Below are 17,443 nucleotides of genomic sequence, written 5' to 3'. Positions count from 1 at the left end.
TGTGTGTGTGTGTGTGTCTGTGTGTGTCTGTGTGTGTGTCTGTGTCTGTGTGTGTAGAGAGAGAGAGAGACTAGAACAAATGGGTCAATTTTTGGTGCCTCTCCACTGGTAACTTCCAGGGTTATTAAGCAAAACGATCCAATGTAATGAACCACTTACAAATCTCTTTTGTATTGCTCTTAGAATACATTTTACAAATTAAACAAACAAAATCCAGACCACTCTGCAAAAAGGTAACAATGCATATTTGTTATATCTACAAGAAAAAAGGGCCAACTCTATAGGATTTAACCTAAAGAAGTGTAACTATTGCTACTTCTAACAGGGACTATCTTGACATCACGTTCCTTAATTTCCTTACCGATTTTGTTTCCCCTTTGCCACTTGAAGGTCACCTTCCTCAAGCCAACATGCATGACGTTATCATAGGACTTAGGTGTATCACAAACTTGACCAATGATATTCTTTCTCCTCATTTCTCGGTACCTCTTTTCTTCGAACAATCGGACTGACTTCTGGATAGCTTCTATGGGTCCTAGTTTAGAAGCAGTATCTGCAGAGAGAACCAAAACCTCATTAGTCCCAATCACTGTTATCAAGTCAGTTTCCAAAAGAGAAACCAATAACGACAGAGCAATATATATTAGCACTCCATTACAGCAAAGCTTATTATCTACTCAGATAAACAGGTGAATTAAAGTTCTTCAAACGCTACTAATTCCAGCACATGCCACCCCTTATACAGTACACAGATAAAATATAAGCTAGTCACACAAAAACGATTTCCTTTCCCAAGAACGTTGGCTAAAATCTTGCAGTAATATAAATGCCTCTAGTTTCTCCTCTCTCCATTCCATGCTCTTGTTTGCCATATTATTAAAACATAAGATGTGATCATGTTACTGTCCTACATAAATTTAATTCGCTGGAGCAGTGACTCATGCTTGTAACCCCAGCACTTTGGGAGGCGAGGTGGTCAGATCGCTTGAGCCTAGGAGTTACAAGACCAGCCTGGGAAAAATGGCAAAACCCCATTGTCAGGCCTCTGAGCCCAAGCCAAGTCATCCCATCCCCTGTGACTTGCATGTATATGCCCAGATGGCCTGAAGTAACTGAAGAATCACAAAAGAAGTAAAAATGCCCTGCCCCTGCCTTAACTGATGACATTCCACCACAAAAGAAGGGAAAATGGCCAGTCCTTGCCTAAAGTGATGACATTAACCTTGTGAAAGTCCTTTCCCTGGCTCATCCTGGCTCAAAAAGTTCCCCCACTGAGCACCCTGTGACCCCCACTCCTGCCTGCCAGAGAACAAATCCCCTTTGACTGTAATTTTCCTTTACCGACCCAAATCCTATAAAACGGCCCCACCCTTATCTCCCTTCTCTGACTCTTTGGACTCAGCCCGCCTGCACCCAGGGGATTTTATTGCTCAGATAAAGCCTGTTTGGTGGTCTCTTCACATCGACGCACATGACACCCATCTCTACAAAAACATACAAAAGTTAGCCAGGTATGGTGGTGCGTGCCTGTAGTCCCAGCTACTCAGGAGGCTGAGGTGGGAGGCTCCCTTGTGCCTGGAAGGTAGAGGTCACAGTGAGCCAAGATTGCGCCACTGCACTCCAGCATGGGTGACAGAGTAAGACCAAGTCTCAAAAACAAAAAACAAAAAAACAAAAAAAACCACTTACTTCATGGTTCTCCACTACCTACTAACCAAATATGCAAACGCCTGCAGAATTTGGACCCAGTTTGTCTTTTCTATGTTTTCAAACTAGCCAAAATGAAAGACTCTTACAGAACACACCAAACTACTTTTTGCTTCCATTACTTTTACACCTTTCCCTCTGCCTAAAATACCTTCTTCACACCTGAGTATCTGTTGAGTGAATCTTACTCACACAGTGCAGCTGAAATGCCATGCCTCTTCTAGGAAGCCATCTCTGATGAGAAGGATTTTCCCTTCTCTGGGAAGAGTACAGAAAAAGGGCTCTAGAATCAAAATTCCTGGGATAAAATTCTGGCCTCGCCATTTTCTAGGTGTTTGACAATAGGCAAGGCAATTACCTTCTTTACACATTAAAAACCTAATCTGTAAAATAAAGGTAAAAAGTCCAATCTCACAGACCTACTGTGAGGATTTCATGAAATAATACCTGTAAAGCATTTAGCCCAGTGGCTGGAACACAGCAAAACTCAGTAATATTAGCTATGGCCATTATTCCTCATTTTCCCATCAGGCAATGTATCTCTATTTCTCCAACTTGTTTTATCATGACTCACAGTAAGAAATACTTTTTACACATTTAACAGTTCTGTGAGCTATTACCCTTACTACATGTGATTCTGATTTCATCCGGTTCTTTTTTAAAAAATGCTGATCACTCCTACTAAAATTTTACAACCCACTAATGGTTCACAACCCGCAACTTGAAAACCATGGTTTGTCCTCTTCTCTATGACAGCATTTTTCATACCATATCCTAATTAGCTACCCAAGAGCCTAAGTTTTCTGGCTCAGATGAAGAGATCCTTGAAGGCTGGGATGACTGTAAGGTTAATCTGAAAAGAGAAATTCTGAAAGATTTATAATGGTCCAATTATAATTTATTACAATCATTTCTTTAAAATATGGATCCAAATTTGTTTCCTTCGCCTCAATATACAACACAGCAAATCTACCCAGCACTGGGCAAGATTTTAACAGCAGTGAGGCCATGCACTCCACAGTCAAATATTTCTGAGAAATGCTTTAAAAAAATTTATCTAGATTTCTTGTTTTTTTTTGCTTGGTTTTTTGAGACGGAGTCTCCCTCTGTCACCAGGCTGGAGTGCAGTGGCATGATCTTGGCTCACTGCAGCCTCCGCCTCCCAGGTTCAAGAGATTCTCCTGCCTCAGCCTCCCGAGTAGCTGGGACTACAGGCACCCACCACCCTGCCCAGCTAATTTTTGTATTTTTAGTAGAGACAGGGTTTCACCATGTTGGCCAGGATAGTCTCGACCTCTTGACCTCGTGATCCATCCACCGCAGCCTCCCAAAGTGCTGGGATTACAGGCGTGAGCCACTGTGCCTGACCTTTTTTTTTGAGACGGAGTTTTGCTCTTGCTGCAGTGGTGCGATGGTGCGATGGTGCCATCTCGGCTCGCTACAACCTCCGCCTCCTGGGCTCAAGCAATTTTCCTGCCTTGGCCTCCTGAGTAGCTGAGATTACCGGCATGCGCCATCACACCTGGCTAATTTTGTATTCTTAGTAGAGATGGGGTTTCTCCATGTTGGTCAGGCTGGTCTCAAACTCCTGACCTCAGGTGATCCTCCTGCTTCGGCCTCCCAAAGTGCTGGGATTACAGGCGTGAATCACCACACCCAGCCATTTGTCTTTAATATGTCAATGTGAACTGTAACTCTCACAAGAGAAACAAAATTCCAAGTGGTTCCCAAGTTTACTTGACCACAAAGTACTTGATTTGAAAAACACGGCAAAGATCTGGTATCCTTGGGAAGTGCTGATTACATGTGAGCCACTGAAGAGACTGGCTTCCTGTCACCAGGCTCAAGCCCAGGAAAACTCCACAACTTGAACCCTCGACACACACCTACTCTGCCAGCAGGCTTGTCAGTTGTTTCTTGCTGCCATTACCTCTTTTAAATCCCACGTTAGTCCAAAATCATATTATTTATACGGAATTTCTGCAACGGCATTCTAATGAATCTGCCCACCTTCTCCTCAATTCTGGCTAGTTGACTATACTATCTCAGCGTCTTACTCATCCCCAGCCTCCCACATCCCAAACATACCAGCTGCTCAAGAGCCTATGGGGCTGCCCACCACCTCTGGACAAAGCCTTCATTACTTAGCCGGTCACTGACAGCTGTCCATGATCTGATCCCCCCTCACCCTCCAGTTTCTCCTGCACTGGCATCTGCAGCCCAGTGGCTCTCCTCTGCAGTCACGAGGCCTCCGGGTGCTCTTCCTTCTATTCCTTTCCTCCTGGCTTGCTGCAGACCTGTCTTCCCTTCAAAGGGCCAGCCCAGTCTCCTCCCTCCACACAATCCTTCCAGACATCTCTGGGCCTTGGAAGACAAATACTCTTCTGGTCAGTCACACACAGTTCAAAGCGAAGCTGCCGTGGAGTGCACTGGACTTGAGAGAAGTGCCTTCTGGTCCTCACTCTGTCATTGACTACCTTGGCCAAATTATTGGGCTGCTTAGAAACTCTCTTTTATAAAAAGAGAACAACATCTATTTTGCCTATTGCTCAATATTGTTGTGCAAAAAAAGACAGGAAAGCATTTTATACATCATTAAATACCAGATCAGTGCTTTTTCTGCTATTTGTTCTTTTGATTAATATTAATCACCTGCTTTGTAAGGTAAGTTCTCTTCCTCAATGTCTAATTTACGAATGGCTATTTCACAAATGTTTATTATATTTCTACCATGGACAAAAAGTTATGCTAAGTTGCTTTAAGAATATAAAGATGAGTAAAACATATTAGAGACCCAAAGGCGCGTGTAGTTTGTTACAAGAAATAGGAAATGTACACAAACACAGTACATGATAGAAAGTGATGTCAGAGGTGTGAGATCACAAAATAGTAATGGAGGAGTTCTAATAATTCAGAAGCTAAATCAAGTTTTATCTGAAACTGCTCCCCTTATGTATAACCATTTTGTCTGTCTGTTTGTTTAGCTTCAACACTCCTCTCACCTTTACTCTGGCTGATTAGTGTCCGAAGTTCCCAGCTTCTTCTTGTGGACCCACTGGAATCTCCTCTTGGATACGCTGGTTCTGCAGGAAGTCATTTTTACACAAATTAAGATTTATGAAATAAATACGCTTATTTGAGAACAACTGAAAGGAAGGGTAATGGTTAAGAGCAACGTGTCCTTTCTGTTTATTGATTTTTGGTGTGTTTTGATGTGGGTGTAAGAAACTATCTTTGCAATCAATTCTAAAAACTGCACCAACTAAGAAGTTAATGGGGTTACAGGATTTTAACTACACTCATCTTTTCACTAGTAACAGTCAACAGAATACAGTGCAAAAAGTGGACTCCTTGGGGACCTCGTTCAAGATGTCGGCTTCAGGAGCCCCAGCCCTGCTCCAATGGAAGCAGCAATGTGGTTCCTGAGCAAAGGTTTCTGAGGGCTGCATTATAAATGAAATTTCTACATATGATCAACCAACACAGTGTCACTTCTGTATTTTTTAAATGAATAAAAGTATTCAACAGTTAAAATATCTAGAATAATATTTTTAAAGCAACAAAAGTAGACCTATAAAATGCTAACAGAGCTAAAAAGGCATCTGTATTAAAAGGCCAACGTGCTCAGCAGTAAGTCTTCTCAGAAAGCTCTGCTGCTTCCTACCCTAAAGAAAGGACCAAAAAAAGGAATCTTCAAGGAATCCTCATAAAGGCATTAACGACAGAAACTGGCGAACTGGGACAAATGATTAGGCTGGTTGTGATTAGGCTGATTGTGAATGCAGCCACCACCTTAAAACACTCACCGTCTCGTTCTTCCGTGGGGCTTGAGTGGCGACTCAGGGACCTAAACTGCAATTCAGCAGCTATGGAAGCCAATCGATCATTTTCAGGGACGCTGGAACCCCTGTTTTAATATTTTTAACAATTGAGCTATCAATTCAATAGAATTTAAAATGAAAGATCTGTGAGATTTTTCTAGAGGAACTAATTCTCAAATGGGGGCAACTCTGCCTGCCAGGAACAACTCTGTCTCCAGCAGTATCTTAGACACTTCTGGGAAGGTGCTACTGGCATCTAGTGGGCAGCGGAAAACGCACAGGACAGACCCACCAGAATTTTCCCCCTAAGCGAACAGCGCTGCTGTGGAGACCCTCCTCTGCAGTCTGTTAGAGCTCTAGAGTCTGGAAGGAGGGCTCTATTTTCATCTCTCCATAGCCAACACCCGAGCCTGAGAACACCTGCCTGCATAAAACCTTGTCTTACATTAACAACACAAATAAAGACACAACACTACTGAAGTGTTACTGACATGTGAAAAGCTCCATAACTCAAGCCCAGGGTGAATAAAACCGTATTAACCAAATCTTACTGATCTTTAAGGTTACCATCAAATTATATTTATGTCTTAATTATGTTTAAAGTACTAAAATCATTCCATGGTCCAAAAGATTCCAAATTTCTTAATAAGAAAATGGAAGGCAATACCTAAAGGTTTCTCAAGCAGTAGCCAAGCAAAAGTGCAAAAGAGCAGGAAGCTTAATATATGAAAGAACAAAGTTAATGAGGTGCTTTTCCAGAATAAAGTGAAATGTTCAGCAACCAGAATGAACCCATAAAGAGTAAAAACTAAAACTAAATAGGGAATGTGTTAAAATTGTAATTCGAATAATCGAAGAACCTCATATAAATTTGGCATTAGTTTATTAAAGTCATTTAGTGTATTATTTTTAAGTGAATGACATAATGAAGTATGGTAGCATTTATGCTCTTCTTATACACTGATAGGTTGAAGGCAACATGATCTATTGTACAGACATTTACAAATTATAAAATATGCATTTTTCTGGTATTTCCCTAAGCCCTCAAATCTAGTATAGTACTTGCTAAGTCTGAAGTGATGGGGACATTTCTACTGCCATATAGTTCATCAAAAATTCAGCACTATCTGATGGGAAAACCTCTGGTATTGAAGTCAGGAAGCCTATTCCACTCCTAAGCAGCACTAAAGACCACTGGTGAGACCAAGAAGTCACTAAACACCTCTAATTTTCCCAATTTCCCACAGGTGAGACTGGCCAATTCCATGTCCTTAAGAGATTTTTGCATGGGTAAAAGGCAAGAACATATACTCATGAAGTGGCATACTGGGGAATGTTGCACAACTAGCTCTGGAGGGGGATGTGGAGGATGGGGAGGTGGGTTGTAGAGTTTGCCAATTTCTGTGGTATAATAACTTGCAAAATTTCTCAAACATTTGCCATCAGCTCTTGAGAGCCAGCAGGAGCAAGCCTCAGCAACAGCACCACTGCAAAGTGTTTGTACAAATGATGGTGAGGTAAGCCCAGAAGAGGTATTTCCTAGGTAAAGTAAAATCAATTAAAAATACTTATCGAAACCTCTAGGGTCAATTGAAGTTGAACTTTGGTTGAAGTATCTGTAAGACAGGCGAGGGCTATACCCCATGGCTGTGGCAGGGATGCACACACTGGTGTCATTCTGCCTCCCCGTGGCACATTCACAAACCCACAGCTGTGTTGAGAAACAAGACCTCGGGTCTGTGAAGTTTGCCTCGGGAGCAGTGAGCCGAATCCACCAGTGACTCACAGGCCCACGAACCAGGCTCACTGTGAAGGCACTGAGGCTTACGCAGGGCTTGAATGCAGCAGGGAGTCTGATGGCCACCCACACCTCTTCACGTGGCTGTGCTCTTTTCTACCTACTGTCTCACACACACACACAGGGTCATAAAGTAAAGTGAATGGGAATACTATGTAAAAAAATGTCCTTCAAGATAGCACACTATGATACCATTAAAATTTCTAAACATCAAAGATTGTCTAAGTATGTATAAACTTAAGATGAATACTTATGAAATGCTACCGATAAGCATTTAAGATGAAATGCTGAAAAACTGCTTATGCAAAGACTAAACTCCATGAAAAGGCCAACTGTAGTATTTAACTCTTATACTAAAATACATGTAATGTACCACACTACCAACTTATGAATGCCTTAAAACACAGCGCATCAACCTTTAAAAAGAGGGAGGTCACTCCCCATTACCCAGTTCGGGAGCAGTCTCATGTGAACGTGGACACAGCAGGTGTGGGAGGCAGAAGCCACAGGGGGCCAACACTCTCCTCAATTATGACTGTGTTTTAGACCAAAGCACTTCAGTCTGTACTGCATGAATACAGAAGACAGTTTTGGCAGCCCTCATAGGGATATAAAAGCATATATGAAGATATTAGCCATGAAAAGCTCTAAACATGAAAATTAGGAAACTAAATGGGAATTTGTTCAATGTTAATTTTTTTAGTTGACTGCTTAAGCTGTAAAATACTTTGACATTTTTTAGGTTATAGACATTTCTCACTAAAATTTAGAAGTATTAATTAATGAGTGAAAAGACTGCAAATATTTGTAGAAATTTTAGACTGTTATTAAAGTAAGTGTAAAAACATTTTAGTCTATTTTAAAATCTAAAGCCAGGCATCATCTTCCTGATAACTCTACTATTTTCTCCTCAGAGCTGAACACAGAGCCCCGGGTTCTATCACAAGTTGATCTTTTAAGATCAGATACCCTCAACCTAAATAGTTTGGTTTGACTCGCATTGGAAGATGGGAATACTGACCGCATTCCTCCTACTTAGGTATAGGGGTGAAATTTAGAGAGAACAACAGCTCTGCCTCCACTTAGGATAGGAGAACATGATGAAATCCTCTGCCAAAATATAATTAGAATGGGAAAACCTACAAGACCCTCCTTACTAATACAAAAGACAATGCGAGACTTAACTGTTCTGGGGCTTGCCAAGTTGTCTGAGAGTTCTCTCAAGTACTGATCTATTGTCCATATGACATACAAACCCCATGAACTCATTTTTCCACTTCTATAAACTACTTCTAATCAACAATTATTTAAAATAGAATATTTGGTTAGAAAACTGCTCTTCCCCAAAAAATAAAATGTTACCACCTCAGATCATTAACTAGATGTCATCTTTTAACCACCTCATGACTCCAGGCTCCATGAAGCAAAATGTTCATGTCCCCTTCTGCTGTGGACCAGTCTTTTCCTATGATACTCCATCAAGTTATTCTTCGCAAAGTCTTTGGACATTTTGGCTAATATCAGGTCCAAAGAAATACTGACATCAGACAAGTATCTATTCGTGCTGGTCGGTGCCAGAGCCTTCGGGTCGTGACAACCTGCAGAAGGCCCTACAGCATCACTCACACACCACAGCAAAGAAGCCCAACCACAGCCGGCACACACCCTAACGCTATGGTCACTGTGCAAGCACATGTGAGGGGTGATGAGGGTATGGGACGCTGGTGGGGTGAGACTACCTGGTATCATGGGCACTGCTGATGGATTTGGGCAGCGCAGAGTCGCCACCAGAGGGGCTGGGCCGACTGGCAGCAACAGCAGCAGCAGCAGCAGCAGGGCTGCCGTGGCTCCGCGCGTCGGAAGGCACGCTCCGAGTGCTAAGACAAGAAGAAAAGCTTCAGGAACACATGTGAGAAGAGGGAATGGACTTGAAAATCTTTTTCAATTAAAAATAAATTATGGCAAAAGGGTGAAATATGTTTAAAAATATAAAATGCAAATTGTTCTTTGAGATTTGAGTCTAGGTGTAAAAAAGAAAAAACCTAACTTCAAAGCTTTTCTTTTTTTTGAGGCAGCATCGCACTCTGTTGCCCAGACTGGAGTGCAGTGGCGCAATCATAGCTCACTGCAGCCTTGACCTCCTGGGCTCAAGTAATCCTCCTTGCTTCAGCCTCCCGAGTAGCTGGGACTACAGGCAACGGCCGCTACACCCAGCTATTATCTTTGTTGTATTTTCTGTGGAGACGATGTTTTGCTACATTGCCCAGGCTGTTCTCCAACTCCTGTGCTCAAGAGATCCTCCCGCCTTGGCCTCCTAAAGTGCTGGAATTACAGGCGTGAGTCACTGCACCCCGGTCCCCACACAGCTTTAAAAAAAATAGTAACTGTGGTCCTTATCTAGCAAATATTGTTAAATAAAATTATACTTTTAAAAAGTGATTATACAGCGAGAGAAGGTGCTCACTACCTCAAGATGCAGAAATGCCACCACATTCAAGGTAGTTATCGTGAATGTACTATAGTTTCTGAATTCACTTAGTGTTTACGTTGCTTTGTAATTACACATGCAGATAAAAATTGAATCTGAAAAGGTCATTCCAGTTTTTCTCCACTTTTAGTGGTATTTCGCATTGTTTTCAAATGTTGACTACACTATCTACATTCGAATTTGTTTTCCGAAGGTTATTTTTCAAAGGCAGGAAAGGAACAAATGACTCCAAAGCCTGAAAGCATTTAGTAGCTTGCGGTTATAAATAAGCTGAGAAATGAAGTTATCTTGAAAGGTACAGGTCTGTTTTAAATTTGCGTATCTTTTTCTTTTGCGACTAAAGGCTTCAAGATAATGCAAGAAAGAGCTTTTACAAATGTACGAACAACGCGGAAAAGGTATTTAGCTCTCAGAGCAAGCATCTAGTAGTTTCAAAAGTATCAACATGCATATCGGAGAGCACTCTGTAAAGCAAATGACTAGACAAGCACCAAATACCTGAATCCCTCTGGAGTGGGGATAATGAGGTGTGGGTTAGGAGGGTCACTATGGCATCGAGGTACCTTCATAGGACGGGGGCTGTTCCGATGAATGGCTGCCAGCAAAAATGGCAACAAATGCAACTTGTTAATATGGTCCACAGAAAATCATCAAACCAAACAGTCAAATGGAAAATGGAATGTCACTTATTTTGGCCAACGACCAAGGTAAGTCCATTTATATAAGTAAAAAATAATATTACATATACAAATATTATGGAAAATGTCACTTTTTAAAAGTCAGTAAAGCCCTATTATATATTTACAGTTTTCTCCATCAAAAAACATTTTAAAAATCCTGGAGTAAAACATACATAATGTAAGCTAAACAAATGATTTAACTCATTTTAGAGATACTCCTAATAAAAAGGAGTTCTTATGTTATCTACACGTTAAAAAGATTGTGGTCACTGGTGACATTTTGAGAGGTCCTGCCTTTGAGGTTGCTGTCATTTTCCTGAGTGCATGGAGTTTTACTCCAGTTCCTTTAAACCAGATCAGGTAGATTTAATTTAACTATTATTTTTTTCAAGAGCATGTTTTCTTCTTTTTTTCTTTTACGTATTCTGGTAATAGATAAATATGAATAAAATTTAAAATAAAAATTTAAAACTAGATAAAATTTAAAATTAGAGATCTTATCTAGTGATTACAAATATGCTGACAATTCCACTTTCCCAATAACTAGATGTCAATATTAATGGACATGTGTTATATTTTGCCTACTCTCCGTAACATGCTTTTTCTCTTCTTGACTTTTAACAATCTGTTTTAACCCTCCTTAGTATTTTTTTAATGTCATATTTTCTCTTCATGTTAATACTTTCAGTCTATATATGTTTTACCCCAAGTAAGTTTTATCCTAAATGGAAATCCTGTTTCTTCATGATTTTGTTTGCTATTAATAAGGTGAAACAAGAGAGACAGAAGTAGTAAAAATGGAGAGATCTGAAGTTCCCTTGCAGAATTCACAAAACTTTAAAGGGACTGTTAACAAAAAAACCTCAGGCAATTTGTTTCTCCGATTCATTATCCTAGCTATTACAATGGCAAATGGAAGAAACTCAATAGTAACAAAGGTTAAAAGAAAAAAAAAATGATTTGGTGAGTAATTAAGCAAAGATACTGGGAACTAGTCAAAAATTAGTAAAAATTTTCCTACAAATAAAGACATTCTGTTTAAAAAACCACGTGCATATACATGTTTTGCATGAAACAAAGCAATTATTTTAATAGTAGGTATATGTAACACTGCAAAACTTTCCACTTCATTGGAAAGAAAATTCAAATGGCTAATAAACAAAATGGATGTTCACATTTCACTATGGGTAAACACTGATTATAGAGATGCTTTTCATGGCCAAAACAAAAAAAGCCCATAAAAAAAATGGTAGAAAGAATTACAGTACATTCATGACAGCCACAGTGTGGCCAATAAAAAGAACCAGTGAGATCGATACCTGTTGACACAGAGACATTTCTACAATTGTAAACAAACCACCCTATAAATGACTGTGTGATGAAATGCTCGCAGAGAAAGGTACAGGTAGAATGTATTTGTGCGATTATATGAATCTACAGAAAATATGGAAGCTTACATACCAGGTAGTTATTTGTTATGCGCTTACAACAGAGGGAAAGGAAGAAAGTAAGCAACAGTAACAAAATGACAGTTGATGTACTCTCATTTTCATTCATTTCTTTTGTAAAAAAACACCACAAAATCAAATGATGACCCCTGTTGTGTATGGAACACTAGAATTTATACAATGTTATTACTTATTTAATCCTCATTAGCATCCAGTTCACTTATTAAAAAGGGAGGCTCAATGACGTTAAATGAGCAGCCCCAGGTCAATTGCTGTCCAGGTCCCCACAGTTCGTTCCACTAACCCACAGTGGCTGAGAGGACAGAGGACCATATGGGTCTCCAGAGAGCGCTATTAATGAACTGTCCCACTGCAGGGTGGAGTGGCAGGCATACTGAAAGATGAGCAACTCAGATGTTACACGGGATTAAGGAAGTATGAGTCAGTTTTCTTTGGTCTTTTGTAATCTTTTTTCTACATTGATAAATTTTCTAAATGTACATCTTCCATATTTTTCTAGATACTTTTTCTATGTTGTAATTTTTCCACAATGAAAACGATTCCTTATGTAATAAAATATTTTTTAAGTAATTCTTACTGAACTATCAATCATGTGTTCTTAGAGAAACATGAACGTCTTAAGAGATCAGAAAATCAAAATTATTCATAATATGCTTAGGCAAAAGCCTGATAAGACAATAGCATGCTTTATATAAAATGCTCAAATAGTCTTACAAACGATAAATTTCATTTTCACAACAACCTTGGGAGAAAAAGAGGTATGAACTGAAGATTAAAAAACCAACAATTAAAACCCATTCTAATTTTCTGTAGCTAGCAAGTACCCTATATGAAATATAGTTGATGTTCAATAAATTTACCATTTGTGAATTATATTTTGTGTAATTTAAACTGCATAAAATTTCTAAGTTATCATTTTTGGGTGTTTATTATAAATACAGTTTTGTTTTATTTACAAACTATCTCAAGAATGGCATAAGACATAGCTTTTTCTGACATATATTTTGTTTTCAACATTCCAACATACACTGTAAAAGCGTTAATCATTCAACGTGACTGTAAAATTGTACATAAACTGTAATCAAAAATTGTAATTAAAGTAATATATATAGCAGCATACCTTAACATGATTTTTTAAAAAGTAAAACCAAATCAGAATTTACTACAGCTGGTGGGAAGGTGGGTACTTGGGACAGCTGTGGAGAAATGGACACTGCTGTCCTCAAAGGTGAGGAAGGAGGGACAGGGAAGTGATCTGCAGCCACCTGTAGCAGGGGCGGTTTCTCCTGCTTGGCAGACAACACCCTCCTCCAGTCTTTCCTCCCCATCAGAAAAGATGGTAAGGGGGAAAAAAGGATGGTATACTGGCATAGAAAAAAATGTATTAATTGAATACTGCTGGCTAGCATGGAATAGCTTATGGCTGACGTTTTAATCTTCCTGTCGGATGTAGAAAGATTGCTGTGGAGTTATCTGTCTACACACCTCATTTCTGTCCCTCTCATTGTCGTTTTCCTAAATATTGTTAAGACACCTCTTATACCATTTTAAACGACTGCAATTACAAGAGGATTTGTCCACTCAAATCATTGTGTTCCAGAAGAAATGCTGTAATGGCTGTCTTACCAAGGTACAAACCTGTAACAGGACTGTGTGGTTTTCCTATGACATGGCCAATACATTCATTCATCAAGGCTTGTAAACTCTAGAAACCAAAAGAAATTGGGAAAAGTAGAGAAAACAGGCATGCTTTCTTAATTATGGAAGTAGCACAAATTAATTTTCAGTGTATTTTTAAAAACATGCTACCCAAACTATTTTCAGTTAGCTTAAAAGAAAATAGGTATAAACACAAACTGTATGTAATTTAAAATAATACAGTGTATTTCATTTTTTGTAAGTAAAAGCAAATTAGCTGTCAACTTCCCATAACACAATAATGTGTACAAGCAAAGAACTTCTCATGTAATTGTCTCTACTACTGGGAGAATAAAATAAATGAATTCACACTATGAGCAACATCATGCTAATCTGATGATATTTATCAGACTAACAGTGATAATATTTAACATGAGCGAGATGCTCTCAAATGATGCACACTGAGGTAAAAGAGCTAATTTTTGTTCTGCCCCAAAGCAGCAGCTACGATAGCAGTAAAAATATAAAACTACCAAATATGTCAGAAGGGCCAGAGTTTACAAACTAGACATTGATTTAGTTGAACCTAATGTTACATAAAGAAAAAAATATCTTACTCTGCTATGAGAAGTACTTTAAATTTCTCGGCATTATCATTACATGAAAAATATGTAAGAACCACTATTACGGCCGGGCACGGTGGCTCAAGCCTGTAATCCCAGCACTTTGGGAGGCCGAGACGGGCGGATCACGAGGTCAGCAGATCGAGACCACCCTGGCTAACCCGGTGAAACCCCGTCTCTACTAAAAAATACAAAAAACTAGCGGGGCGACGTGGCAGGCGCCTGTAGTCCCAGCTACTCGGGAGGCTGAGGCAGGAGAATGGCGTGAACCCGGGAGGCAGAGATTGCAGCGAGCCAAGATCGCACCACTGCACTCCAGCCTGGGCTACAGAGCGAGACTCTGTCTCAAAAAAAAAAAAAAAAAAAAAAAGAACCACTATTACATATAAAACATACACAACCAGAAAATAAAGAGTGACTGGCTTATTTTATAATGAAAAAACCTTTAGAATATTCCATACCAAGAAGTCATCTTCTGGTAAAGCTGAAATAAAGGCAGGTTCAATTGCTTGTAGAAAATCAAATCCTTGAGTCGCCCACCTGGTACATGAAAAAGTTCGGCAATCACAAAACAACCAAGACAGTGCTGTAGCAGTTTTAGACTGTACAATACTGAAAAGTGACATAATTATAATTACTATTTAGGACAAAACACTTTTTTTTTTTTTTTTTTGCCTGGGTTCAGTAAGTTTACAGTGTGACCTTTTGGAAAGGAGAATAATTTTTTAAAATTTAATTTTGCTTTGAAACCAATAGGAAGCAGGGAAGAGGATTTTAGACTTGATAGATGCCATCTGTAATTCAACAATTATTTATTTGTAATTCAACAATTATTTATGAGTTTTGTAACACAAAGTTCCTACTTGAGTCTCAGGCACAGCAAACGTGTTTTCTCTAACTTGTAGAAATTGCTTAATGACTTTTAAAAAGTGCCCCATGCTACCTTCATTACAAATTACAGAATGCTCAGCTATTTTTCACACAGTCATGACACTTTAATAACTATGTTTACTTTAGTGGAGCTACTATTGAGCCTCACAGATGATTCACCCATTTCACCCCTGCAAATTCCAAAACGGTTTCTTAATGAATAAATTTCACGAGGGAGGAAAAAACATTAGTCATCAGGAAGACTTGTCAAAGGAGAACATGAGTTCCCTTAAAGACAACTCCAATTTGGAACAAATTTTTAAAAAAATTTTTTCCCAAGAATTATGTGGTTTTCTCTATATATTTTTCCATAAAAAAAAAAAAAAACCTGATCACCAAAGAGTTTAGGGTGCTCCCTTCTGTGTCATCTGCTCAAAAAAAAATCCCATAGGACATATATGAACAAATACTCCCAACCCCACATGATGTATTTCAGAAATATCCTACTTGGTCATTACCTGGGTCTTGTACCTCTACCACTCTCACATTTAGTCAGGACATAATTCATCCACTTCCGGGCAAAGCTTATATATTTGTCTCCTATCTTCTGTCTAAACTCCCCAGACATCAAACGAACAACTTCTTTATGATACTGTAAGAAGATTTCATGTATATCAAAATTAAGAAAATGATCATTAAATAATACCACACACCATAATGCCATGTCTGTTTAAAATGTTTTCTAAAAACAAAAAGTGAAATCCAATTAAAATTTCTATATTTTGAATATATGAAGAATTATGGAAAGTATAGTGTTTCAATATGCAGTTTCATAAATGTTTCACTCCTGAGTTTAAATTAAGAATGTGCTTTCATGATATAAAACATCTCTTTAAAGTTTTAAAATGTTAAGTAGTTGGCTGTTGGCACCAAATAAAAATCGGACAACTACCTAACAGTTTAAAAGTACAGTAACATCTCCGATACACAGCAGTGATATAAGATGATATTCTTGATTACGCTGTGATTACAATATCAGATTTACTGTAAAAGGTTCCTAAAACTTTCTGTAAGTTATCAAGCAATTACTAAACTGTAGTGTGTGTTTCCTCTTATTTTGAACCTACCTCAAATCCAAAATTGTACCCCTGAATCATTGCTTCTCGGTAGTACTGTTGCAAGGTGACAGATTCGGATTCATCAACTTCAGCATCGAATTCTGATGTGAACATGTGGTCCACGCGGTCAATGGCATTGCTTATTCTGTTGCATAGCTCTAATGCATCATTCTAAAGAGTCCAAACCGGGATTAATGCAAAACGAAGCAAATCATACAATACTTACCACATTTTAAAGAAAGATTTCATTCATCATCACACAGACATTAACCACTACAAAACAATTCAGCCACTTTTAGTTATCAAAAGGAATTACCAAATATAGAAGAAATTATGTCATTTTATTTGACATTCTTAAATAGAAGAGAAAAAATGCATTTAAAATGATACAGTCTAGTTGTAATCTGCTCTTGGAATAGATGCTTTTATCTTCAATATTTTTATACATCAACCACCTGTTGTTTTCTCCTCTTGGACGGTTGCTCAACCATAAGTACGGGTGCAATTCCACAGAGTGAAAAAGCCCACGTACTTCTAGACGACCTCCACGGTGTCCTCGAATCAGGCTGTCCTCATTTCCCTGCTACTTCCTAGTCCAGGGGTTCTCTTCTGGGGTGGATTTTTCGCCCTCCCCTCAGCGTCTAGAGACATTGTCCAGAGAAGTTTTAGACTGTCAAAATTTGGAGGAAAAAGTGGAATCTACTGGGATATGGTAAGTAGAGGCCAGGAATGCTGCTAAATGTCCTGGAATGCACAGGACGGACCTCCACAACAAAGAATTACCGGCCCATATGTCCATACTGAAGAGGCTGAGAAGCTCTGCCATAGCTCGAGCTTTCGTCACCTCTGTCGGCAACACAATAGCTCCAAATTGGTCTCCCTTTCTACCCTTACACACGAGTGCATACAAGGTCTCCATCAGGCAATCCCCTTACTATGGTTACAAAATATTCTTCCAGCAGTCTATAAAGAGAGAGAACCTAAATATTTAGTTAATAAATGTTTATAGATAAATTCGACAAATCAGACTGACATAAGAAAAACAAATGTTTATGAAATGACTTGTAGCTTCAGAAAGTGTTTCTTCTTCAAGAAGTTAGGCCTTAATGTGAGTGAGAAGACGTAACCGATTGCCTGCAAAAGTGTGGATGAGATCAAGACTGATACATGGGATACAAAATAGAAAGTGTCAAAAACAGAAAATAATGGAAAAAGACAGCCAGGCTGTGGC

General features: G+C 39.0%; 1 protein-coding gene across 5 annotated transcripts in view; it reads right to left on the bottom strand.

Annotated features, from left to right (window-relative positions):
• The window catches only part of MAP3K4 (mitogen-activated protein kinase kinase kinase 4), a 130,196-nt gene that overhangs the window by 10,342 nt on the left and 102,411 nt on the right, over positions 1-17,443 (bottom strand). For 2 of the 5 annotated variants that reach the window (XM_023223645.2, XM_023223649.1), the window contains 9 exons: positions 16,222-16,383; positions 15,613-15,746; positions 14,686-14,764; positions 13,590-13,668; positions 10,313-10,409; positions 9,066-9,203; positions 5,514-5,614; positions 4,710-4,790; positions 362-553 (listed from right to left, as the gene is read on the bottom strand). In XM_023223645.2, the coding sequence (XP_023079413.2) occupies positions 362-553; positions 4,710-4,790; positions 5,514-5,614; positions 9,066-9,203; positions 10,313-10,409; positions 13,590-13,668; positions 14,686-14,764; positions 15,613-15,746; positions 16,222-16,383 (1,063 nt within the window). The remainder of the gene's footprint in view (positions 1-361; positions 554-4,709; positions 4,791-5,513; positions 5,615-9,065; positions 9,204-10,312; positions 10,410-13,589; positions 13,669-14,685; positions 14,765-15,612; positions 15,747-16,221; positions 16,384-17,443) is intronic. The other 3 variants (XM_023223646.2, XM_023223647.2, XM_023223648.2) reach the window with 3 other exon arrangements.

This window comes from Piliocolobus tephrosceles, chromosome 5, assembly GCF_002776525.5.
Source record: "Piliocolobus tephrosceles isolate RC106 chromosome 5, ASM277652v3, whole genome shotgun sequence".
Lineage (NCBI taxonomy): Eukaryota > Metazoa > Chordata > Mammalia > Primates > Cercopithecidae > Piliocolobus > Piliocolobus tephrosceles.
This window is presented reverse-complemented; position numbering and strand designations above follow the sequence as displayed.